The sequence below is a fragment of the Diprion similis genome, chromosome 9, assembly GCF_021155765.1.
Source record: "Diprion similis isolate iyDipSimi1 chromosome 9, iyDipSimi1.1, whole genome shotgun sequence".
Classification (NCBI taxonomy): domain Eukaryota; kingdom Metazoa; phylum Arthropoda; class Insecta; order Hymenoptera; family Diprionidae; genus Diprion; species Diprion similis.
In genome coordinates, this window is record NC_060113.1 from 4,446,036 (window position 1) to 4,471,488 (window position 25,453).

The 25,453-nt window shown below is 40.7% G+C and overlaps 7 protein-coding genes and 2 non-coding genes across 13 annotated transcripts; 5 read left to right on the forward strand and 4 right to left on the reverse strand.

The window, feature by feature from the left end:
• Nucleotides 1-3,832: 3,832 nt before the first annotated feature.
• On the reverse strand, nucleotides 3,833-4,610 carry LOC124410148 (thioredoxin domain-containing protein 12-like). The gene is made up of 2 exons (XM_046888312.1): nucleotides 4,215-4,610; nucleotides 3,833-4,133 (listed from the first exon to the last, which is right to left on the reverse strand). The coding sequence occupies exons 1-2, from the start codon at nucleotides 4,490-4,492 to the stop codon at nucleotides 3,833-3,835; spliced, it is 579 nt and encodes a 192-aa protein (XP_046744268.1). The 5' UTR covers nucleotides 4,493-4,610.
• Nucleotides 4,611-5,156: 546 nt separating this feature from the next.
• LOC124410228 (protein mono-ADP-ribosyltransferase PARP14-like) lies at nucleotides 5,157-6,045 on the forward strand. Its single transcript, XM_046888439.1, has 2 exons — nucleotides 5,157-5,572; nucleotides 5,774-6,045. Exons 1-2 carry the CDS (start codon nucleotides 5,230-5,232, stop codon nucleotides 6,034-6,036), a joined length of 606 nt encoding a protein of 201 aa, XP_046744395.1. The 5' UTR covers nucleotides 5,157-5,229; the 3' UTR covers nucleotides 6,037-6,045.
• A 1,686-nt stretch (nucleotides 6,046-7,731) lies between these two features.
• LOC124410149 lies at nucleotides 7,732-9,098 on the reverse strand. The gene is made up of 2 exons (XM_046888313.1): nucleotides 8,879-9,098; nucleotides 7,732-8,804 (listed from the first exon to the last, which is right to left on the reverse strand). Exons 1-2 carry the CDS (start codon nucleotides 9,096-9,098, stop codon nucleotides 7,732-7,734), a joined length of 1,293 nt encoding a protein of 430 aa, XP_046744269.1.
• A 1,360-nt stretch (nucleotides 9,099-10,458) lies between these two features.
• Nucleotides 10,459-13,338, forward strand: LOC124410150 (hornerin-like). Its single transcript, XM_046888314.1, has 2 exons — nucleotides 10,459-10,607; nucleotides 10,758-13,338. Exons 1-2 carry the CDS (start codon nucleotides 10,471-10,473, stop codon nucleotides 13,336-13,338), a joined length of 2,718 nt encoding a protein of 905 aa, XP_046744270.1. The 5' UTR covers nucleotides 10,459-10,470.
• A 2,225-nt stretch (nucleotides 13,339-15,563) lies between these two features.
• On the forward strand, nucleotides 15,564-16,784 carry LOC124410235 (protein mono-ADP-ribosyltransferase TIPARP-like). Of its 2 annotated transcripts, XM_046888449.1 has the most exons (3): nucleotides 15,564-15,601; nucleotides 15,764-16,081; nucleotides 16,167-16,784. In XM_046888449.1, exons 2-3 carry the CDS (start codon nucleotides 15,769-15,771, stop codon nucleotides 16,427-16,429), a joined length of 576 nt encoding a protein of 191 aa, XP_046744405.1. In that variant the 5' UTR covers nucleotides 15,564-15,601; nucleotides 15,764-15,768; the 3' UTR covers nucleotides 16,430-16,784. The 2 variants fall into 2 exon arrangements, with proteins under 2 accessions (XP_046744405.1, XP_046744404.1); XM_046888448.1 differs by lacking the exon at nucleotides 15,564-15,601 and having other exon boundaries at nucleotides 15,633-16,081.
• Nucleotides 16,785-18,927: 2,143 nt separating this feature from the next.
• Nucleotides 18,928-20,112, forward strand: LOC124410236 (protein mono-ADP-ribosyltransferase PARP14-like). The gene is made up of 2 exons (XM_046888450.1): nucleotides 18,928-19,456; nucleotides 19,780-20,112. The coding sequence occupies exons 1-2, from the start codon at nucleotides 19,168-19,170 to the stop codon at nucleotides 20,043-20,045; spliced, it is 555 nt and encodes a 184-aa protein (XP_046744406.1). The 5' UTR covers nucleotides 18,928-19,167; the 3' UTR covers nucleotides 20,046-20,112.
• A 740-nt stretch (nucleotides 20,113-20,852) lies between these two features.
• On the reverse strand, nucleotides 20,853-22,144 carry LOC124410237. Of its 4 annotated transcripts, none has more exons than XM_046888456.1 (4): nucleotides 21,978-22,144; nucleotides 21,474-21,588; nucleotides 21,340-21,397; nucleotides 20,853-21,215 (listed from the first exon to the last, which is right to left on the reverse strand). In XM_046888456.1, exons 2-4 carry the CDS (start codon nucleotides 21,582-21,584, stop codon nucleotides 21,043-21,045), a joined length of 342 nt encoding a protein of 113 aa, XP_046744412.1. In that variant the 5' UTR covers nucleotides 21,585-21,588; nucleotides 21,978-22,144; the 3' UTR covers nucleotides 20,853-21,042. The 4 variants fall into 4 exon arrangements, with proteins under 4 accessions (XP_046744412.1, XP_046744408.1, XP_046744409.1 ...); XM_046888452.1 differs by having other exon boundaries at nucleotides 21,474-21,591; nucleotides 21,897-22,144; XM_046888453.1 differs by having other exon boundaries at nucleotides 21,896-22,144.
• Nucleotides 22,145-24,723: 2,579 nt separating this feature from the next.
• Trnaq-cug lies at nucleotides 24,724-24,795 on the reverse strand. The gene has a single exon. It is a non-coding gene; the product is annotated as a tRNA-Gln (tRNA).
• A 342-nt stretch (nucleotides 24,796-25,137) lies between these two features.
• Trnap-agg lies at nucleotides 25,138-25,209 on the forward strand. The gene has a single exon. It is a non-coding gene; the product is annotated as a tRNA-Pro (tRNA).
• Nucleotides 25,210-25,453: the final 244 nt, after the last annotated feature.

Consider the following 25,453-nt stretch of genomic DNA (forward strand, 5'->3'; position numbering starts at 1 on the left):
AGTCTGAAGAATCCTTGCGGTATTATATATTAGATCTCCTCTCTCTTCTATTCTTATTCAAGTGGCGGGTAAGGTATACGTTATACGCCCGGGAACCGTGATCCTCGTTTAAAATGGAATAAAAGGATGCGACTTGACCGAGGAGATCGGAATATCACGACGATCCTATCGCGGATTGTTAGAAAATCGAATCGGCGGCATCGAGTAGGGCATGTGTTTTTTTTTTTCTCTTCTTTGCTTCTCTCAGTGATTTTGCTCTTCCGTTTTTTCTCCTCTTCGTTCTTTTCATTACATATCTATGCATGTATGTACGTATAGATATACAACCTACACCGCGACATACGTATTATGTATAATTTTTTTTTTCATTCTGCGGTATGCTTGTAAGATAAATTCTTTTTTTGCAACCACTTCCTCAGACCTATTACATCTCGTGAAAAACGAACAACGGATTTGACCTAAGGGCAAAAGTACTTTTCGTTAGATCGAAAAGTCGAAGACTCATTCGTTGAATGGATAATACGAACTTGATGATCCTTTCAGGTCATACCTTCAATAAACTATTACTAGCTACAAATTGTTACTTTTTTCCATAATTTTCTATATAATTTGAAGAATAATGTCTACGAGCAAACATGTTAGGCGAACTAAATCCCTGCTTAAAAAGGTCTGTGAGACAATAAGCATAGAACGAGACTGAGAATGAGTCTAACATCTAGTGACTCAATTATTAAATGTATAAGCCTGCATAGGAAGTAAGTAAACAAAAATAGTAGACCGTTTATATGGCATTCCGTTGGCAAGGGTACAATGTATAGTATATACGATAATATAGCAGCAGCAGCAGCAGCAGCATTTGGTCCCAAGCTGCATAGAATTAAAAACGCGAAACGAGCGAGTGCTGAGCCTTGCCGAGTGATGAAAAAAAATAACGTAGTTAATTAGCACCGGAGTACTTTACTCTCGGTGAGTAATGTAATAATAAGCAAGGAACAAGCCTGCGGGAGGAGAACTGCTGCCAGCGGTAAACGAATGCAGAATGCTCAAACCTCCCTGGAAACCTTTAAATTTAACAATTTCGCTTCAGAAATGAACCTCGTCGAGTACCTACCCTGCAGTCCCCCGGCTGAGTACAGCCCACGATTGCAGCTTCCGTTGCATCTGCAGGATACGCGGTTGGATATGTAATATATAAACATATATAAATATATAATCCGCATCTACATAACGCCAGCGTAAATTATCCATGTGACGTGACGTCTCGAATTACCAACGTCTTGATTAATCATTAAATTGGAGAGAATCAGAGAAATGTTTATGCCTCAAACAGTGATTATTCAACGAGGAAATGAACAATTTCGATTAAGAGGCGTCTCTTTATCGTTCGGTAGTTCAGCTCTTGGTAAAATTATATTGTCGTAATTCACTGCTGTATCTCTATTCCTCTGTACGATTTCAGACACTTACATTTCTTGCGAATGAGTTGCTGTTCTTCTGCAGAAACTTTCTATAGATCGACACGAACGAATCCATAAGTTTGATCTCTTGTTCAACGAACTTGAGCCATAATATTGTGACATTGTGTCCTTCCATTTCTGTTAGGAAATTGGTATAACGGAACATAATTGTCTTTGAAACATTTGAAATAAACAAATATAATATTTGAAATATCAAACAAATGAAATCTTAGAAAAATGCCTAAAGGTCCTCTAGATAGAGATTCTATAAGTCGATAAGGATAACGCATTATCATAGCATAACGGACACACGGCGTCTCGTTAAAGCTCGACGTCGTCGGTTGATCGAAATCCGACGTGTGCTTCTCACTTGACGAATCAATAACGAGCTTTAATTAATGTGTTGTCATGCGTCTACGCAATCTCTGTTCGAAGGCCTTACCCGTCCCGAAAGGTTGCCTTCGAAATGTCTTCCCTTGGACAACTAATTCAAGACGTCTGAAAACAATGCATTCGTCGACTTCTTCACCGAGAGAAAGGATTACTTGAGTTGACGAAGTGATATTCGTTTGATTAAACTAAATGCGGCGAGCACGACATATTTTTTTAATTCGACAAAATACTTTATTTATTATTATTATTATTATTAATATTTTTTTATACGGCAAGTACGGTGTACGGGGTATAATCTGTCATTATTTTCCCACATCGTGCGCCCCCATGAAAGCCACTGAAAACAAAATGGAGCTGCTTGAAAGAGAAAAAGAACTAACACCATCGAGTTAGAATATGTATCACAGTACATAAGAATCCGAGAGTTAAAGAAGGAAAATGTGGCTCAGTCGAGATGAAAAGCGTTTACCTCACGTAATCGAGTTAACTTTATCTATATTCTACTACAGTCCTTGTCTCTTGAACTCTATCCTGCAAGTAGAGAACAATGGGTCGACATCTGCGGCAGTTAAAGAGCAGAGAGATTTCAGTAATATGATACAAGGATTGTATAATTATTTGCAAGTCAGTACTTAGCGATAAGAGCTGGTTTTGTTTCTACCGTCGCCGACGTCGCCTTATCTTCCCTCTTGCAGTGAATTATCCATTTCCCCGTGGCCTACCGCTTTTCAAGAATTTCTTCGCCTATCTCGAATTCACTCGCTTGCGTGCGGGTCATTACAGAAATGGGTACACAGAGAACACAGATTTGCATTGCTGGTCGAAATTAGAGAGAGAGAAGGAGAGGAAGAGGGAGACAGAGAGAGAGCGCTGGGTGCTACGGTGAAGGTACTGCAGTACGTGTAGTACGAGCGCCGTGCAACCATTCTTATTTCTCATTTCTCTCTTTCAACAATACAAAAGAAGCAGAAGAGAAGGTGAAATTGAATTGGCAACATCATTAAACGACGCACGCGAGGTGGAGAGCCGCATTTCACGCCCGGCAGATCTTAAACCGCGTTTGAAACCGACGAGTCTCAACGGCGGAAATAATACAACTTCTGTGTTCTGCACGATCAAAGCCTCGTGCCTGCAGCCTACCTGCCTGCCTGCCTGCCTGTCTGCCTGGTCACCCTCAATCTTCCTTCGCCGACAGTATTTTAACTTCCTTACACACGTCAAACGCGCTATACATATATACTACGTGTATGGGTACATAAAGCGACAGACGCGTGCGAGGAGAATCGCGCAACTGCAATTCGCAACAATAAACATGTAATTCAAATTTTACGTACACTGCCAAGGTGTATATGTTTGTATTAAACGCTGTTCTTGTGACGTTTAAGCACCTGCAGCAGACCTCTTTCATTTTCGTTTTTGCAATATAACTATTCCGTTCATTTACTCGTTATTGCTGTTGTTGAATTTCTCCCCCAGACATGGTGATATTGAAATTGACAATAGAGTCACCAACGTACAAGTTACAGCAAAGTGTAATGTATAAGCAAAGTTAACAATGTTGTGTACAGCGTTTGTTAAAGGAATGTTGTTGTCTAGAATGAACAAGAATCGCGTAAGAAGCAGTCTTTTGTTCGCGAAAAAATATTTGCCAACACTTGATAAATAAAAGGGTATATATATGTAGTACATACACAACATAGTTACCTACATAGTTGGTTAGAGAATGAAAAGGCGCAACTGCGTCACAATACGCGAAAATGCACGTCAAACACAACGCGACTCAACGACAAAACACTCGATATTATTCGATTCTTATTTTCATATTCAATTTATACTTGTTATTCCGACTCGGGATACAGGGTATTAATTTTTCAAAGCAACGTACGTGTTACTCTTTCTTCGTTCGTATATAGGTATGATTGATAATGTGTACACAAGCGCAATTACACAGTGATGATGGACGCATATGTGGTTCGCCAATATTATTCGCGGAATTCCGACCAAGTGACGGTAAGACGATGCGTATTATTATTGTTTAAAAATTCTACTTTCAATACCTGTGGAAACACTTTCAATACTCTGAGCATCGAATCGACGATCTGTCCGATGTTCCAGTAATGATACTTGTAATTCGGTTCTCGATCTGGATCCTGGTTGTCAATCTCACGCAGTAATTTGCCGTCGGGGCAAAAAAATAGGATTCTAGGAACGTAGGTACCATCAGGGACAAATTTATCCGGCAGCTGTTTTTCGCCCGAGGCTTCGATGTTGACCATGACGAAACTGTATATAACACATATGTATGGATGAATATCGGTGAGAGAGGGATTCAAACTGAGAATACGAATGAAAAAATCGCCTTACTGCTGGCTCAAGTCGAGCAATTTTAGGGAGTTGGCAAATTTCGGCCGGAGATTTGCGCAGGCCGGACATCCGAGCTTGTGGACTACCACCATTATCGGTTTTCGTGTTTTCTTAGCCTCTGTAAAACCACCGGATATACTTCTCCATCTGTACGATGAGCCGAACCCATGATCGCCCGGATTTCCTTTGCCGGAATCTTGGGCTATCACCCTCGCCACAAAGATCGCTGGCAAATGTAGCAAGGTGACGGGTACAAAGGGTGCTAAACGTATTTTCATGACTCACGCAGAAAATTTGAAAAGTGGATGCCGAAGTGGATGTTTTTACAAAAAAATGCGTTCGAGCAAAAAGTCGAAATACCGCGGAGGTTACTACGTAGATTTTGAAGATCAGAGCAGCGAGAGCAGCGACGGTCGTGCGCTATGTTCACACCGATCACACCGATCAAGGGCGCGTTCCGAAATTAGCTTGCAGCGCTAAAAACTCCCTAGGACAGCGCCAGCGCGAAAGAGACAAAAGACTGTGACAGCACTAGCGGCTGATATCGGAACGCGCCCTAAATATCTCACCGCCAACTGTGATTACCCAGCTGGCGGACTCGCTTCCATGTAGGCCGCGGCACGAACGATGCAAAATCACTGTTTTCCCAACGAGCCGCGGTAAGTGTACGTAATGCCATCTGGACGCGACTCGGCGTACTAGGCGATGACAGACACATACGATGGATCGGGTATGCGCACTGATCTCTATATACACAGCATGCCGCACGGCTCGATATCGAGGCGACAAGCCTTGAGGTGAACTTTGTCATGATTTCAGGGGAATCCCGAGTAATAGAAACTCGACGCCATCTTGGGTGAATGTAATACAGGCAGGCAGTGCAGTCGTATGGGACATGGCATGTAAGGCCAATACCTAATTGTTTAACAAAAAAAGAAAAAAAGTGCCGTCGTGATTGTATTGACGTCCGGTGCGGGGGGTCAGAGCTAATTTTTTAGCCTCGTTGGATTGGGGCATGAATAATAATATAATAATGGAGTTATTACAAAGTGCTGTAACTTCAAATAACTTTGGACTGCGAAAAAAGTTCCCATGGAGTGTACGTCACAACGCAGATGTCGACGCAAAAATAGACAGCAGGAACATACGGCCCAATGAAGTACAGTTCTTAGTTGACCATTTGGGCAGCCGATTATCCATCACAGAAGACACCTTCATAGGTAGAATTGAAAACCCTTGCTTATGGTCACGCTACGTTCTACACTACGAGGAAATGAAGGCAAACTCGACAGCTAGCGAAGTTACAGAGCACATTGTTTTACATGCCACCTCGATATCGGCTGCGTACGAAATAGCAGGTAAAGAAACAGCGTTGTTTTTATCACTTCTGTTGCAAACTTGTTATGCCCACCTCTGTGTATATTTTTGCAGAGAGTACCTGAACAATATTTTTGCGGCAATTAGTAAAAGCATAATAATGAAAAAGAAACCAAATCATCCAAGCAAACAACATCACCCATGACATTTTCATTCATTACCTTCTTGATGACGTGTTTCAGACAACAACTTTGACTGGAGGCTTGTAAAGCGTTATCGCTTCGGTCGCGGTGTTAGCTTCGCCAAAGACGTGGACTATGCCGCTACTCAGGCAACAAGGAAAGGTGCCTATATTATTGCTGGTATACTTGTTGCTGCAAGTAAAGTAGGGAACTTTGGTACCCAAATACCACCTGGCACTTTCGATACTACAACAAACAGAGCAAAGAGTGTTTATGTTAAATATTACGACAATGACTTTTATCCCTACTACATAGCTTACTGAGAAGTTTTTGCAAGAGACTTCGTGACATCGCGATCAATTTGCGTAAAGTTCTAAGAAATCTATTCTTTACACCCGTCACAATGGCTTGAGATGAAAAATAAATAATGGACGAATGATAGAAGGACCGAACTATCAAATTTTCAAAGACGTGTTAATCTAATTTGTGGTACTATAAAAATTTCGAAGGTCCCAGTGTAGAAAGTCGAATTATAGAAAGACAAAACATAAACTGCTAGAATCTAGAATCTGTATATAATTTTATATTATAGAAATAAAATCTGACAATTTTACATTTTTAGTATTCTATATTCTGAACTGTCTATTCGTTTACTTCATACTTCGACTTTCCACATTCCATAGTTGGATAATTTAAATTTTTGCTTCTTTAAATATTCGATATTGTGACCCTTCTATTTCTTGATCTATCTATATTTTTACCCCCACTCAGACACAATTGAGTCACAATTCATTTATGATTGTGGTAATCATGGTATATACATATACTGTTACATATTTCTTTATTTATGCAATTGTGTGTGTGTGTGTGTGTGTGTGTGTTACCGAGAAAAAAAGTTTTTCCCATGTAATTTTTATAAGAAACTTCGATCACGAAGCAGACTATCTTAGAGTTGAGGTCAAAATCTGAAAAAATTGTGCAATTGTTTTTCAATTATTTTTAAGTGTATTTTGTGAGTGGGGCCGAAAAAATTGGTCAATACCCTAAATCAGGCCCACTCTGATATAATATATGTACTACACTTTGCTGTGAAGTTGGAGTTGAAAGAATCATTGCAAGATTCAGAAAAAAAAATTGACTTCTGAACATGAGTCGGTTGGCTCAAGCTACCCGACACGATTCAACTGGACAGAAATTATTCAAAATAGTAAGAAACAGTCACAGATACAAAAATTACTTGGGTATTTTGAGTAAATCTATTTATTACATAAGCTATTCATCTAAAAATTTAATCGCTTTATTATATAATCTATTTAGGTATATATAATTACTTCATTTGTTATTTGTTAATTGCATAGCTTATGCAGTTCTTATAGTGAGGAAAAAATAATAAAAAAAAACTCTCCGAATTTCATTCTAATGATTGCTTCTTCCCTCTATCTAGCCATTTTTTTCTCAATCATCTGAAAATTTGAAGTATGAAGTACGAATATTGTGTTTAAATTTTATGACGAAATTCTACAAATTTCTCAAATTCGCATTGGCCACTCTTTCGCTGAAAGATAGTCAAGCGGCCGAACGGCCAGGTCTGTAGAATGTGGAGCGGGGCCGCTCAAGCTACCGATTCCGCCGAATTCCTAAACTCCATGTTGTCCCGTACAACTTGGCATATTTTCCGGATCTAAGCTCAACGTCATGCTTCTCGAGGAAGTCGCCTCCTAAGAGACCGTCGGCTTCTAGTGGGAAATCGTCTTTAACGGCGTAACAAGGGTGCGATATGTGCCTATCACCAACCCTTATACTTAACCTGACCTTACATAAGGTCGTATCCGGTGCTCCGCATATTCCTCTGAGCGTGATCATACCGTCTTCAGCCATCACTTCGCCTTTAATTCTTCCGACTTTTACTAAGCTTACTTCAGCTCCTGAATCTAATAACATGATACTGCGTCTCGCCTTGAATTCGTCTGCCTCAATCGTTGCGTGATTCTTCTGTCCAGATCCATTTATCAGGCAATTTACTGGTACGACGCGATACGGTTGTCTGTCCGCAGCGCCCGATCTTCGTTTCCCGAAGTCTCATCGCCTCGCCTGTTGGCGTCCCTAAACGGACCTGTTTGGACACGTTCCGTTCCTCTCGGAGGTCCTTCATTTCTCCCGTTGCCTCGCCTATTTTCCTCGGCTAATCGCTTTCTGCAGTCCCGGATAAAGTGCCCTGGCTTGTTGTAAAAATAACAAATTACTTCAGTTTTCCTTACGTATTTACTTGGTGTCGGCAATCGCTGTCGATCCTGTGTGTTGCTTTTCCTTGATGAACGGCAATCACGTGCCAAGTGACCCGGCTTCCCGCAGTTGTAGCAGCTCGATCGGTGTTGATCCCTGTCCGAACCGCGAACGAGACCTAAGTCGCGTTCCTCTTTTATTGCGATGGATATTGCCTCCCTGAGCTTCTCGCATCGTCGGCTCTTGACCAGCACCTTCAGCCTGTCGTTTAGACCTCTGACGAAAATATTTACGGCTTGTTTCCGAACCTGGCGTTCCAGTGTTGACTTAGAATCCTCTTCTGTTGCTTCTCGTGTCGTTAGTTCGATCACCTGCCAAGTGAGTTGTTCGAGTCGTGTTCCATATGACTTCGCATCCTCGTTCTGTCGTTGCCTACAGCTGTTGAATTCTACCTGTAGCGAAGCTAACGTCCGTGTTTCGATGCTCATCGACTTAAGTTCTTCCTCCAATGCATCCCAAGTGCGAATCGATTTGTATTCCAAGGCTTGTGCGGCGATACCCTTGATTCGCGTGCTCAAAACAGCCTTCAGTAAATGTTCCGTGTCTGTCGGTCGTATTATTTCGCCTGCATATTTGCAAGAGCGAATAAAGACACAAACTTTTCCTCTGTTACTACTGTCGAAAATTTCGATGGCTTTTAGTACTTGTCCCACGGTAGGAGCGTTCTCTGCCATGTCTACTGCTGGGTTCCGATTCTGACGGGGTGTTAGTTGAGGTGTAGTAGGTGGTGCGGGTGCTTGAGTCTTACTTTTAACAAATTCGCGCAATACCGCACGGAGTTCGTCAAGCGTATCTTCTTCAGTTACGCCTAGGTGGAGGTATTCACAAATTTCAAGAACGTGCTTTTTCTGTAATTCCTGTATCCACGATTCGAGGTTCTACCTTCTGCGATACGTCGTTTCACCACATCCCAATTCAATGGCATTTGCTGTTCTCCTGAAGCTTCTCGTGCTGCTGCAGCTAGTGATAAATGCAATGCGTGCCTCTGGCTGGGAGGAAGTACGCCAAACAACGGTGAATTATCTCCAAAACTTACTTCTCCCTCTAGTTTAGGTGAAGTCGGAGAGTCTACGGATGCTGATCGTTCGATTCTCTGCGACATGTGATAGCTACGTGTAGTACAATGTTCGTTGTGTTCTCTTTAGGTCTTCTTTCTTCTTCACTTGTTTTTACGATTCAACGGATCCCGTCGCTGCCACCAGTGTTATAATTCGGGTTGGTTATCCCGAATTCTAACTACAATTTATTTAAGGGGTTCGTTGAATGAATTAAGAGTTGAAACTCCGTCGTAAGAACAAGTATAGAAATATAATTTATTGAATATAATAGAGGTGCAAAATGAAATACGATACTAATTAACAAAAGGTCTAACGATGCTTCTTCAAATCGGTCTGATGTTCTGACTGTCGTTGCGTTCGTGTCATGCTTATTTAATACATTAAGTATGCCACCAATAAGCTGAATTGTTGCATTCCTATGTATTGCTGGTCTTTGTCATCGTTGCGACACCTCTAGGAATTCGCATTACAACAGCGTGTGAAAGTGGGATTCTCTATTTTATCGTCTACTAAAGTTCGGTTACTTTCTCTCTATAAAAGTAATAAAGGTCTTCGGAACTAGCTTTGATGAATTTCAAGTTTATCACCGTGAACGTTTTATTAACCGTAACCCATTAGATCGAAAGTACCAACTAAGTATTGTAAAACGGTAACTCCGTAAACTGATTCCGCTGAAACGGTACTCAAAGTTTAGGATGAGGCTATAAAACGCATCTGGAACTGGATCTGATTTGGATTGTCCATATTATTATGATGAATATTCGTTCTTAAAAGGTCCGTTTTGCTATAATTATACATGTATTTGCAATATAGCCTGCAACTATACTGAAGTGCTTAAAATTTGTCGGGGCACAAAAAAAACTATTGAAACAAATAAATCAGTTTGCTTGAAAAAATGCAAGTAATATCAATACAATACAAGCAAGAAAAAATGATACGCTAAAGTTTTTAATATTTAAAACTTTAAGTCGCCTCAAGCCAGCGATGATGACCGCAATTCCAGGAATTCCCATTAAAAAAATTCACACAGGGGTTCACTACTCTACTTTCGAATAATTCTATCGTTTTCTCGATAGAAAATCCCAAAATTATACTCGTATCCGTAGAGGAACAAGGCTCATGTTATATAAACAGTTACTATGTTCATGGCAATACATGGCTAATGCATTGCTGGTGTGCGCTTTTACAGTACAGCTTGGCGTTGCAAATACTGTAAGAAATTAGCATACGCATGCAATAATATAACATATACTTTTTTTCATTGTCTGAGTTTTCTGTCACAAATATCGACAAGTTGGGTCAATATTTTGATAGAAAATATTATAAAAGACTCTGGTGAAATGGAGAAGTATAAAAGCAGAAGTTCTGGTATGTAGCTTCATTAGTTACCCAAGAAGGAATTAAGAACAATTCAAAATGAAATTACGGTTTTTAATCTTCAGTGCCTTCGTGTGCTTTTTCGTCTTCCGCGCAGCAGAAGCGAGAGCATACGCTAAGTCCACCGATGGTGTCACAAGTAGCTCCACATGGAGCAGCGGCGAACAATCCATGGAGTCAGATGGCGGCAGTTCATCCGCATCCAGCAGCAGCAGTAGCAGCAGCAGCAGCAGCAGCAGCAGCAGCAGCAGCAGTGGCGAGAGCGAGAGCGACAGCAAGAGCGAGAGCGACAGCAAGAGCGAGAGCGGTAACAAGATCGAGAACAGCAGCAGCGGCAAAGGCGACAGCAAGAGCGAGAGCAACAGCAAGAGCGAGAGCGACAGCAAGAGCGAGAGCGGTAACAAGATCGAGAACAGAAGCAGCGGCAAAGGCGACAGCAAGAGCGAGAGCAACAGCAAGAGCGAGAGCGACAGCAAGAGCAAGAGCGGTAACAAAATCGAGAACAGCAGCAGCGGCAAAGGCGACAGCAAGAGCGAGAGCAACAGCAAGAGCGAGAGCGACAGCAAGAGCGAGAGCGGTAACAAGATCGAGAACAGAAGCAGCGGCAAAGGCGACAGCAAGAGCGAGAGCAACAGCAAGAGCGAGAGCGACAGCAAGAGCAAGAGCGGTAACAAAATCGAGAACAGCAGCAGCGGCAAAGGCGACAGCAAGAGCGAGAGCAACAGCAAGAGCGAGAGCGACAGCAAGAGCGAGAGCGGTAACAAGATCGAGAACAGAAGCAGCGGCAAAGGCGACAGCAAGAGCGAGAGCAACAGCAAGAGCGAGAGCGACAGCAAGAGCAAGAGCCGTAACAAAATCGAGAACAGCAGCAGCGGCAAAGGCGACAGCAAGAGCGAGAGCAACAGCAAGAGCGAGAGCGACAGCAAGAGCGAGAGCGGTAACAAGATCGAGAACAGCAGCAGCGGCAAAGGCGACAGCAAGAGCGAGAGCAACAGCAAGAGCGAGAGCGACAGCAAGAGCGAGAGCGGTAACAAGATCGAGAACAGAAGCAGCGGCAAAGGCGACAGCAAGAGCAAAAGCAGCGACAGTAGCAGTACCAGCAACAAAGGTGGCGGTAACGGCAAAGGTGCCGGCGAAGGCAAAGGTGGCGGTGAAAGCAAAGATGCCAGTAGCACCAGCAACAACAGCAAAACCAGCGGCAGCGGTAGCAGCTGCGGTAAAGGTGGCAGCGAAGGCAAAGGTGGCACCAACAAGGGCAAGAGCGAGGGCGAAAGCGGTAAGAAGGACAAAGTCGAGAGCAAGAGCGTTAGCACGAGCAACGGCAGCAGCGAAGGCAAAGATGGCCACACCAAGAGCGCGAGCACGGCCCAAAGCGCGTCCCAGAGCAACATCAGCAGCAAAGGCAAAGGTGGCACCAACAAGGGCAAGAGTGAGGGCGAAAGCGGTAAGAAGGACAAAGTCGAGAGCAAGAGCGTTAGCACGAGCAACGGCAGCAGCGAAGGCAAAGATGGCCACGCCAAGAGCACGAGCACGGCCCAAAGCGCGTCCCAGAGCAGCATCAGCAGCGAAGGCAAAGGTGGCACCAACAAGGGCAAGAGCGAGGGCGAAAGCGGTAAGAAGGACAAAGTCGAGAGCAAGAGCGTTAGCACGAGCAACGGCAGCAGCGAAGGCAAAGATGGCCACACCAAGAGCACGAGCACGGCCCAAAGCGCGTCCCAGAGCGACATCAGCAGCGGAGGCAAAGGTGGCACCAACAAGGGCAAGAGCGAGGGCGAAAGCGGTAAGAAGGACAAAGTCGAGAGCAAGAGCGTTAGCACGAGCAACGGCAGCAGCGAAGGCAAAGATGGCCACACCAAGAGCACGAGCACGGCCCAAAGCGCGTCCCAGAGCGACATCAGCAGCGGAGGCAAAGGTGGCACCAACAAGGGCAAGAGCGAGGGCGAAAGCGGTAAGAAGGACAAAGTCGAGAGCAAGAGCGTTAGCACGAGCAACGGCAGCAGCGAAGGCAAAGACGGCCACACCAAGAGCACGAGCACGGCCCAAAGCGCGTCCCAGAGCAGCATCAGCAGCGAAGGCAAAGGTGGCACCAACAAGGGCAAGAGCGAGGGCGAAAGCGGTAAGAAGGACAAAGTCGAGAGCAAGAGCGTTAGCACGAGCAACGGCAGCAGCGAAGGCAAAGATGGCCACACCAAGAGCACGAGCACGGCCCAAAGCGCGTCCCAGAGCGACATCAGCAGCGGAGGCAAAGGTGGCACCAACAAGGGCAAGAGCGAGGGCGAAAGCGGTAAGAAGGACAAAGTCGAGAGCAAGAGCGTTAGCACGAGCAACGGCAGCAGCGAAGGCAAAGATGGCCACACCAAGAGCACGAGCACGGCCCAAAGCGCGTCCCAGAGCGACATCAGCAGCGGAGGCAAAGGTGGCACCAACAAGGGCAAGAGCGAGGGCGAAAGCGGTAAGAAGGACAAAGTCGAGAGCAAGAGCGTTAGCACGAGCAACGGCAGCAGCGAAGGCAAAGATGGCCACACCAAGAGCACGAGCACGGCCCAAAGCGCGTCCCAGAGCGACATCAGCAGCGGAGGCAAAGGTGGCACCAACAAGGGCAAGAGCGAGGGCGAAAGCGGTAAGAAGGACAAAGTCGAGAGCAAGAGCGTTAGCACGAGCAACGGCAGCAGCGAAGGCAAAGATGGCCACACCAAGAGCGCGAGCACGGCCCAAAGCGCGTCCCAGAGCAACATCAGCAGCGAAGGCAAAGGTGGCAACACCAAGAACAAGAGCGAGGCCCAGGGCAAGGTCGAGAGCGAGGGCGAGAGCAAAGGCAACAGCAACTATATGGCTGAAAAGTCAGAGAGCTCTAGCAGCAGCAGCAGCAGCAGCAGCAGCAGCAGTGAAAGTACAAATGACAAATAGAATAGAATGACAAAATAGGTCTTCAAGTAAATACGAAACCGAGACGTGTGAAACCTGGAAAACGAACCTGGCTAAAAAATTAGTTATTACCGACATTAATTATGAAACTCGTATGCATATGGTGAGAATGAAATTGAACCAAAAGGTAATCTGGCATATCGGGACATTATCTCGAAATTTTACCACTTCACACAAATAGGTAATGACTCATTTTCTGCCTGACGAAAAAATGAATAATTAACGAATTGAATCGAATTGATGTCAAATCCTTCCGAAATTTGGTTATGGGATAAAAAAAAATAAAATAAAAAATCCTAGCTGAAAGTGTATGAAAGTAGGATTTTATATCTAAGTAAGTTCCCCCTGAATCTAAAAGTAATGTTTGTTGAGATTCCGTCTTTAGAAGCATATCGTATAATTTATAACCGACCGTTTCATTAACCGCACCGAACAGATTAAACTAAAGGTTAGGATCGATGCTTAGATTAGGTACGGATATGTACTACTAAAACACTACACAACTAATCCAAAACTGTAACAGTAAGCATATAACAGTCACTTACAGCAAAAAAAAAACGGTAATCAAAGTTTAGGATAGGCTAGCGGCCTTTTATGAACATTACGTTTTGATTGTCTGTATTATTGAATGTAGCAATTTAGTCCATTTTGCAATATACGAGTATTTTTAATATAGCCGTGCTTAAAATTTATCGGGACAGCATAAAAAAAAAACTATTCTAATAAATACAGTAGCAAGTGTAGCTGCAAAAATGCAAATAATGTAACAAACGACCAAGAAAAATTCATAATCATATTATAGAGTTTTTACTTTAATATACGGCGGATATTTTAAACTTCACGCACATCTTTGTTGCTGCAGGAAATCATGTTAGTATGTATCGTCGTAAAAGCATTTAGATTGTATTGTGAATTAAATATTTATTTTATTCAATTACTATTATTTATATTTTTAATTTTGTTCCCTTACCTTGTATAATAAATAATATTGATGAAATATTTTGCACATTTTCTTCACTGACTGACGGAATGTCTCAACTGTACTAGTACTAGCTATTATAACATTTCAGTGGTACTAGTATGTTCAACTGTATTTAATACTCAGTTCCATGTCAATTACACTCTCACTTACTTCGAATACTCGTTCAGTGACAGAGCGACAGTATTGTGATGTGTTACGGCTTGAAAACTCACAAAATTTGTGTTTGAGGCCAACATATTTCAAATCCCACTAGTTAAATCTTCAAAATTGACGGAGTTATCGACAGCAGTTCTAGACCGCACCGATTCATTACTGACAGTGCTTATTCGGTAACTCACGCTCAATGTGTGTGAGATTGGAAACTATATACATAAGCGAAAAAAATATACCCTTACCCGCTAGTGTGTAAAATATAGCCTTTAAAGTCAACAGTCAATCATTGTCTCTGTTTAAACTAAAGTAGGAAACTTGAAGGGAAGAAACTAGACAAATATGAAACAAAATATACGTACTAATATGCTTATACTGCAACGAAGCACATCTCTTCCCTATAGATAATGAAATGACGAATACTTGAGATAAATTAAGCTCCAAGTACCTTCTACTCCTACGTCATTTCAATCAAAATAAAGTTTTATCGAGATTATTAATATTCTTTCAGAAATAGTTCACGTGGTCGTTTTATAACTTCTGATCTCATTGGTCTAATTCGTCGCTCAGTTTAGCTACTTATATTTAGCTAAATTGGGAGACGGCAAAACGAGGAAGATTTTGTAGAATATCGCGAACGAAGTTTCATACATATGACCAATCATCTGGCTGGCTTCCGCACGCATAAACAGAAAACAATGCTAAATAAGGTTATACCATACAACCGATTTGTTTGTAGCCACATTAGAGCTATGCAGCATATGCTCTAAGGTTGCTACGAGAAAATCAAACCGGCGTCTTAGACCATCGTCCAATAGCAGTTAAGGATATGCGCAACAGGAAGTCAGAGTTCCAAGGTTATCGCCCGGAAGAATCATATGAATTTAGCAGCGGAAGTTGAAGTATATTTGTTGCACACTTTGCACTTCCTGAGAAAAGAATAGGAAAGCGACCGCTAACAACGCTACAGTCTGTCTCACTCGCCACCTTTGACGTGAAGTGTTAACAGTAAACACATAGCAGCAAAGCGTGTTTGAACTGTGACCCGTCTACTTTGGAACGAAACTGCGTGCTCAGCATTTCAATACTCTCTTTATCTTCCGGCCGCAGACTGTGATTAGCCTGAAACCAAAACAATATCGAACATCGCTACGGAAAATCGTTCCTTGCTGCGTCGATCGGACAACTTTTACGTCGCGTTGGTTCGGGCATTTTCTTCGCTTTCTTTGTACCTTCGAACTTCACTCAAGGAAAGCCGATTTTATTTCACGTCAGCGATAATGGAGCTGTTCCACAAAGCAAAGCACAGCAACAACTTCGGTTTACGAAAATATTATCCGTGGTCGGGGTACATTAATTACGAACCGTGGGTTACTGGCCGCGTATCTAACAGGGAAAGGAGATACGTCTGGTCCCATATGCAGGACGTATTTTGTTGGGACGAGATGACCATCAAAAGGATCGAGAACCCATTCCTCTGGGCACGATATGTCTTACGTTACGAAGAAATGAGGGCCGACTCTGCATCTAGAGATGTGTCTGAGGAGATCGTGATACATGCTACATCCATCTCTAGCGCCTATAAAATAGCCGGTTCGTGTACAGCAATAATAGAATATATATTGAGGTATATTTGATGATAAATTTTGTTCATTTTATTTCTCACATTAACTTGCAGACAATAATTTTAATTGGAGACTGGCGAGACGCTGTCGCTTTGGTCACGGAGTCAGCTTTGCAAGGGATGCCGACTACGCAGAAGCTCAAGCTAGTGATAATGAAGCCTACATAATAGCTGGGATCCTTGTAGCTAACAGCGACATTGGTAATTATGGAACGCATATTCCATCGTACTTCTCAGACACGACAGTGAATCGCCAAGACAGTGTATGCGTCAAATACAATGACAATGAGTATTATCCATACTATATGATTTATTAGGTATGAAACGCCACAAGTAACATCCTAATACAATCAAGATTATCTTTAGCTGTGAAAATAAGATAAAATATGACAATATTTAGATAACATATGATAGTAAACTTCAGTACAAAATTATACTAAGGATATATAAGTGTGCTATTATAAGACTATGATATATGTAAACAGTTTCTACACTTATACTTGAGGGTGTATAAGATTTTTTTTTAGTTGAAAAAATGCTTGGATAGCATCAATACGTTTGCAAATTTGTGTAACACTTGTGGACATGATGGATATTGCCATGCATAAATTATTACTTTTCTTTTATATACTTTTGAATAATTTTACAAAGAACATTTCAGACCCATATCCCATAACCCTGTGTATTCATGTCAAATATGAAAAATAAAACATGAGATACCAGATGCAACCAGAATATTCGAATGCAAAAGCTTACCTATTCAAAAATATGTTACCTTATTGTCGATGGTCATTGAACATCTATAAAATCGTTCATCCTCAAACAGGTTTGAGAATGCAATAAATTTTTCAATTCATCAACTTTTTCATGAGCTCTTATGGGCATAATCAGTACTTACAGAAATGGCTGAATCCGCAGATCCGCTGGTTCAGTGCACCAAAGTGCATACAGTTAAACATGCTTACACAGAACACAATCAACAATCTATACCAATAGCTTGAAAGTATGCTGTTACCGTTTCGAAAATTCCATATCATCCATTGGAATTCTCGTAATCTCTAATACGCCAGCCGTAGTTTTTTCATCGAAGGCCATGAAACGTCACAATAATTCTTACTCTATATCTAATAACAGTTACTTGTTGGTCATGGATGCATATTATTGCCATAATATTTAAAACGTCAAAAGGTGGTTGACCCATAACACATTGGAGATACCTAACTTAGATAGTGATGAAATAAAAAAACTAACGTCACATCAAACATGGCCGACCGGAGGTACCGACGTGTTGAATATTCACCGCTTCTAGAGTTACAGAATTTTTTTCACTTTCGACAGGGAGATAGAGACGTAGAAAAGCAAATGCGTAATCCGGGAAAACTTATACCATCAATTAGCTTTCCGTAAATATGGCACGATTAAATTAGGAAATTTTCAGGTGACAGAGCCCGTTCAGGATCGACAAGAAATATATCTCGATTTGTAAGTGATTTCATTGGCCGGATCTAACAGAACAGGCGAATGAAATCAGCGGCATTAGTTCAACGTTGAACGTCCAGGAGCGCTCTAAGTGTTCATCTCGTCAGGAAATTGATATTTACGACACAGACGTACAATTACGTTAAATTATGCACAGTACATACATGCGAAAAAGGAGATGTCGTATCGCCGTTGACTGAAGAGCATCGACTGTTATGGAATTTGGGCCACGAAAGTTGGACTTGGAAACGGTGTAAGAATAAGATGCGATCCGACCGGCTGTGGGTCGCTGTGATTTCATCACTTTTTTCATCCTCCTAATACAGCGACAATCCGCCAGGGGCCTCACGCGCCTGCAAAGCATAAACAATAATGGCGTCGTTGTATTTACGAAAAGTTGACGGGTAAATAAAATTGTGTGAAATCTTACTGTTTCCCTCTGTATGCCGTTTTTCACTTGCAGTCTACGGATGCATTCCGAAATTAGCTGCCAGCGCTAAAAACTCCCTAGAACAGAGACAAAAGAGATAACAGAATGTTGACGGTATTAGGAACTAATTTCGGAACGCACCCTACGTTTCATATGAATGTTTATTAACTGAGTGCGATTCCACTAGGATCCCGCTTCTACTATTTGTTTAACACTAGGGAAATTGCACTCAGTTCACACTCAGTGGAAAACGCTATCAATCACGGAGTAGTTTCAGAATATGAAGCTGCCATCTGTGTAATCATTGGGATTTAGAAAACCGTAGAAACTGAATTTTGGGAAATGCCGGGTCTGAATTAATTACCTCTTACCCCTCTTACTGAGGTCCGTAGCAGGACGTAATATTAGGGGTCCGTAGATAGGCGAGGGGATAAGGGAATCCAATCGTTTATCTACGGACCTTGCCTATTCCTCCCTGGAATATTTAGGAATAAAAAAGGGATTTAGGTCAGTACGTGCTGCCAGATGACTGTTGCACAAATCTCTCAGGGTAACTTTGAAATCCTCCTAGATTCTCCTAACCCACAAAGAAAATCCTCCTAAAATTTTTAACCGACAAAATGATCCTGAATCAAGTATATAATATGACGTAGTCACGATTGACAGATAAAATCCACCTTTTAGAATGCCCTGTCCCTATATCTGAAATGCTCTACCCTATCAGCAATCGTGGCGGTCGCTTTACCGGTAAAATCTCGTCCCCAATAAAATTGGCAAGCGAAGCGTAAATCTGACAATTTCTCAAATTCTTCCTGAGAACACTCTTAGATATTTTTTCCGCCTATTTTTTCTCCTGAAGCTTTCAATTTTTCCTAAATCTAGCAGGAATTCTCCTAATCTGGTAACACTGTGAATGCTAGACACCAAGTGTCACTCGCTGCAAGAGCGTCCAATCCGGGAAATCCCACGTCTGTGCGACTTATTCTACAGGGATTTTCGGGTGAGTCGTGTTGCCGAGGACGCGTAAAACTCCCCTGATTTCTCGTCAGTCACTGTGGGCTTGTGGCTTCCTCGGTACATTGTTAGGAATTTGAGTGGTAGCGTGTTACCTGAGCACCTTACACCCCGGTAATCAGAGAGGCAAAAATGGAACTGGTGAATAAAGCTAGTTGTAGCAACGATTTTGGATTACGCAAGAGATTTCCGTGGACTGGCATACAAAATCATACGCCTTGGCTGGAAGACGCAACAGACTCGGAAATGTCACATATACTGTTAATGCATGGATTGAGAGGCTCGGTCAAACGCATTCAAAATCCTTACCTCTGGGCTCGCTACATGCTACAGTATGAAGAACTCAAAGCTGAATCTAAGAATGTCAGTGAACGCATTGTGATTCATGCCACATCAAATGCTAATGCATTGAAGATAGCAGGTAATATTGTATAATTGATAATGTGTCAGTATTAAGACATAGCTCATGGGTTTACTAAAGTGGACTTGCTCGAATCAATTGACAACACTTCGTGTCCTATGTTTACTGTGTGAGCTGACCTCTGTTGTTGGTATGAGCAATCTGCCACATATAATTCTCACAGTGGAAGTGCTTTTTCAAAAATGGTCTTAGCACAGCCTTATCATTTGCAATGTTAAGAAAATTATGAAGTAGCTGGAACTAATGAAAATCCTAAGCTTTAAAATCTAATAATGCTGCCAGATAAATAGCTTAACAGACACGATTTTGTCGTATGATTACAGATGAAAACTTCAACTGGCGGTTTGTCTGTCGAGATAAATTTGGCCATGGAGTGAGCTTCGCGAAGCATGCAGCATATGCCAAAAGACATGCCCAGCATAAGAATGTTTACATTATTGCAGGCATTCTCGTATCTGAAATATCTGAGGGGAACCGTAACACAATAATCCCACCTGGTGACTGCGATACTACAGTGGACTTTACTTATGGCAATGTCTATGTCAAATATTACGACAATGAGTTTTACCCATATTACATTGTGCAATAATTCCAGTAATTCGAAATTTATTGCATGCCTTACCAGTTGTTACAAATATAAAAAATCAAGTACTGAAGGATCTATAAAATAATTTTTACAAATTCAATCAATAATATTCTAGAATATTCAGGATATAAAAGCTTTAGCTATAAATATACCATGTCTATGTGTTATCCCACATATCACTCTATTTTGAAGTGTATTTTTAATGTAAATAAGATATGAGTTGAGCAAATACCTTACAGCGTTAATTGAATCCTGATAATCATATTTTTCAGAATCTTAAACCTTATATCCTACTGAAAATTATTTTTTGATAAATCACACAACGTTATGACCGAAATTCGATTGTATTTAATACGTAACAAATCACATGAAAAATCGTAATGTATACATTATAAAATAAAATAATTAACAATTAAATCATATACCAGAATCTATATGATTCGGCATATGATTTGCTGTATATTTTATTTTATCATCTATATTTTATGATTTATTATGTGATTTGTTATGTACTAATTGTAAGTCGTATTCACATGTTAAATTGCATCAGATAATACACCTGAATTTCATTTATAAGATTATGTGATTTATTACAAAATAATTTTCAATAGGGAAAACATTTTTAGTAGCACAAACATGATTAATTAGATTTTTAAAGATTCTACAAAAACATATTTGCTGTGTACAGAAATTGATAAAAAGTAGAAAACATAAACTTATTTATGGATGATAATGAAATATGAAAAAGCTTTTATAATAATCTATAAATTTATCCGTCACAGGGTGTATCGTTACGCAAATTACAGGTAATTCGATCGTCAATTTTTTAATATTTCCAAACATTATTGAAAATATAGTACATTATTCTACATTGTACGAGTGCTTTACAAAGATGGAAACATCGTAACGGTCCGAATATAGATCTGATACTGTCGAATGTTAACATAAAGTTTGAACTGCCGCTCGATCAGGACTCGTACTTAAGAAATAAACGTTCAAATTAGTCGTAATCCTCGTAATCTGGCGGTACGCAGGAAGCTACCGGAGGACAAGGATTCTGCACACACAGGACTGGCTGTAGAACACAAGTGTGTCCGCTGGGACAGGGCGGGTCTAGTTGAGCGCAAGGACCAACGGCACCAGATAATTGATCGCTCAGGCAGGAGTCGCCGACTGAAAAAATGTTCGTTCACCATAACAAATTCGAATTCCAAGGGTCCTCGACTTGATTCAAATGGCAAAAAAATGCTCTCGTCTTTGAGGAGGCAAAATACTGATTATATGTGAAATTCCTTACAATCGACGCATTTTTCGTCGTGACAGCATCCCGTGCAGCATTCCGCGCTACGAAGGCACTGGAAATGGTAATTTTCAAATTAAGTTTGGATCTATCGGGTGACGATCAAACGCTGAAACCAATATTAAACTTACGGTGTTCGTGTTTTTAATACAATTCTGCTTCATCGCTGCACCATGTGAAGAATCGAATAGCATAATCGCCGCTAAGAACGCCAACGCTATTATAGCCGTTTGCGACCGCATTTTTCTGGTGCTATAAAAAATCAGTATAATCGTTAATAACAAATCAATTATATTATACCCATCATTGATTATAATATATATATATCAACGAATTCAAGTTGAAACCGATTGAAAACGTCGTGTAAGTTCGACGCGCAATTGATAAGTTATATAGTTCCATTGCTTATAAATGTCCGTACGTATAGATACGGTATATTTTTATTCTAGTGATATCAAAGAGTCGATTTAATTAGGTAAATAATTTTATATTTCTGTATACTTAATAAAATCCTTAAATGCTGTGATAAATGATAATCTGCATGAATAAAAACCTTTTTTCTTTTCTCTGACAATGATTGGGCTTCGTAATTTTATATTTAAAAAATGTGGACGCGTTGTACCGAGGTTACTGACTGGTCTGCGCTGACTGATGACGATGTTCACCGTAGCTCGTGCTCACGATCACTCCGTACAAATAGTGCTAGTAGGTACACCAACACTGATATTCACTCATATTCCATTTCTAACCGTAAACGTGAGCTCTCACCGGCTTAGACGAAGGTAGATATGAGTCAGCACCGTACAAGAGCGCGAGTAATGATTAAGTACATTATATTGAATTACATGTACATATATATAGTTTGAAAAAGTACAAAGAACCTTTAATCGCACTTTGCACACGCATAGCTTATCCTAGTTTCAACTCGCCACCCATCGCATAATATAATGTTCGTGTTATGAACTTAGCTGACCATTCAGTTTCGCTTCACGCTCATTCTTTTCATTATCGTAAGATGCATAAATACAACTGCAGCTGCAATCGGGATGTGACCTCGCACGGGTTAATTATATAAAGTTCCAAGGCGCTGCGGTCCGTATAACTTCAATAACTACTTGTACATCGTGTTTCATCGATTCCGCCTTTGAATCGAGAAATCTAAGGCTTACGATATAATTAAAAAGATCATGTCATTTTTAAGACATCTCAATCTTGCAGTCATTATTACTGCGGTTAATTAACAATCGTGGCTCTTGTGTTTTAAGTGTAGACTTAACGCCAATGGAACCATATAGTTCGTTCATACATATTGTATTAACTCTTCACTTTTTAAATTCAATATCTGTACTCGTTCTCCAACATGCTTCAATACAGCACCCAAACCCAATCACGTACATCCATCATATCTATATATGTTTCTGCGTCTCCATTCTCAGCGTATTCATCACATTCCCACCTGTTTCGCCTTAAGCCATCCGTACGAGTTGAGTAATGCACACGTATGTATGTCCATACATACTCGTACATATACTTCTGCATCGCCGTGAAAATAATAATACATGAGGCGTCATTGAAGGCCCGAGCCCGTTTGTATACGGAACTATTGTCGATATTCTCTGTGCAAGAAACTTGCGGTTCGAATTATTATACAACTGGTCGTTAAATCGACGTGACATTTTTTTCATGCAGATAAATCGACGTGAAGATGCGGTTGATATAGGTATACCCATACAGCTCAAGCTTTCAGAGAAAGAATGCACTTTCTATATCACCGGAATGTGTATAAGTTCTCGCTCATACGGTGCCCCGACCACATGTGTAAATATTGTAAAATAACAGGGTCTCCATTTCAATCAGAAATTTGACAGATATAATATGTGCCTTTATGATTATAACGTCTGATTCAATTTCCATTATAGATTGGCGAAACATGTAACACATAAATTATATCCATGACGGCCTATATCGATGATCTTCGCACAGTTCAATGATGATCGATATCTATAGGCGTGTTCCGTCGTATGTATGTATGAATGTGCGTACATACATCGATTTATTTATACTGACAACAGCATTGTATGTATGTACAATATCGTCGAGCAGCGGAAATGGGTTAGCGCTGCATGAAAGAGTGGTTGTTTTTTTTTTCATTCTTTTTTTTTGTTCAAAATAGTCGGCAGGAAAACTACGTGAATATCGTTCCATCGCCTCAAGTGATTCTTAGTCGTGATATAATGCTTTGTTTAAATTAATTATGGCGGTGTATTCATATACAGTCCACACCCTAATGAAAATGTTCATTTACGTGATAAATCATAAAATGTTATGGAAGAATTTATTGCCTGATTTATTCTGTAAATTTGGTACAATATATGATAAATCACGTGATGAATTACAAAAGCATCAAAATCATATAATCAACTACATAGTTGATACATCGGTTTTGATCTAATACATCTAATGATTCGAGCTTTTGTAATTTATGAATTCTGTGATTTTTTATATAATCTATCAAATTTACAAGATAAACCAATTAATAAATTACACGCTGCATTCTTCCATAGCATTTTACGATCCATCATATAAACATCTTGAGTATGGGTTATTAAAAAGTTTATTATTAAGGAACACTGTAAGGCCAGAGAAACCAAGTGATTCGGTTTTTAGTCCTTGAATCGGTCATTTATAACTGCTCTATATTCCTCGGCCAATCGATAATATTCAGTCGAGGTACAAAAATAACAACGAAAATCAGATTGTCGTCAGTTGGCTTGTAAATAATTATTACTTCAGAATCATTACTTTCATGCTGTTGATCATATAGAAATAATAATACGTAAATGATAAATTAGAAATGTCAGTAGTCGCGGAAAATAAAATTCACGTTGCATTGCCAGATGCATTCTGCATAAAAAAAATAAAAATTGGCTGCTGCAGGATTAAACTGGAGCTGGTATTTGAAGATTGGGAACTATACGTGCCTGCGGAATTGGCTTGAGCAGCAGTTACACTTAACATTGGAACTCTTCTACAGAGGAAAAGTCTTATTAAGGGGTCTTAAATTACCGCCTTCGTAAATATACGGCTCTCTGGTCCTTTGTACAGACGATTAGTCACGTACGAGAGCAGACATTACTTAAACTGGTCTCGGTTTTGTAATGACCGATAATATTTTACTTTGGAATAAAACGCGTAGAATGCAGAGGACCAAATGTGTTATGTATGGTAGATATCTGTTCCAAATGCCTGCATAGGTGTGTAACGGCAATCGACTGTTACTGCTTACTGGATATTATGTTAATTACGCGTTGAAATTGGAACGGAAATTCTAATGATAACCGTTTCACTCTTACTTCTGTATCTGCGGAATGTAAAAAATCTAGGTCCCACCGAGATTTGAACTCGGATCGCTGGATTCAGAGTCCAGAGTGCTAACCATTACACCATGGAACCTGTGCCGTTACGAAGGACGATTTAATTTTGTAACAGATAAAATTTCGTCCTGGATCGATACTGTTGTTAATGAGAATGATCTTTGAACAACACGCAGTAAATAATTGCTAAACTAAAACATGACACAGCGCTTCATTCAATCTTCTTCGCTGTGAATAAATTATTGATTCTCGAATCCACTTTTGAAAAATTACAAAAAAGTTCATTACCGGTTGCGGAAAAAATTTTACGTCATCGTCTCTATTTCAATCCCGTCCTTAAAATAAACGTTATAATAATTGCTCCGTATTTGATTATATGTTAAAATAAGTGTAATTTTTTTAATGCCCAAAACTCACGTGAGGCTCGTTGGTCTAGGGGTATGATTCTCGCTTAGGGTGCGAGAGGTCCCGGGTTCAAATCCCGGACGAGCCCAATTTTTATTTTTTTATTTTAAGCTTTGTGTATTCACTGCTTATTGTGAAAGTTTAAAAACAGAGTTGGACATAAGTTGCTTGACAAATTTAAATCAACATCCGTTACTCGCTTATTATAGAAATTACTTACCTCTCACGATTAGTTGGATCTAGATGCGTTTCCAATTTATAGCAAAGGAGTTGGTTTCAATTACTCGAAATTTATGCAAAGCTAACGAAATTTTGCGGAAAAATGACAAACG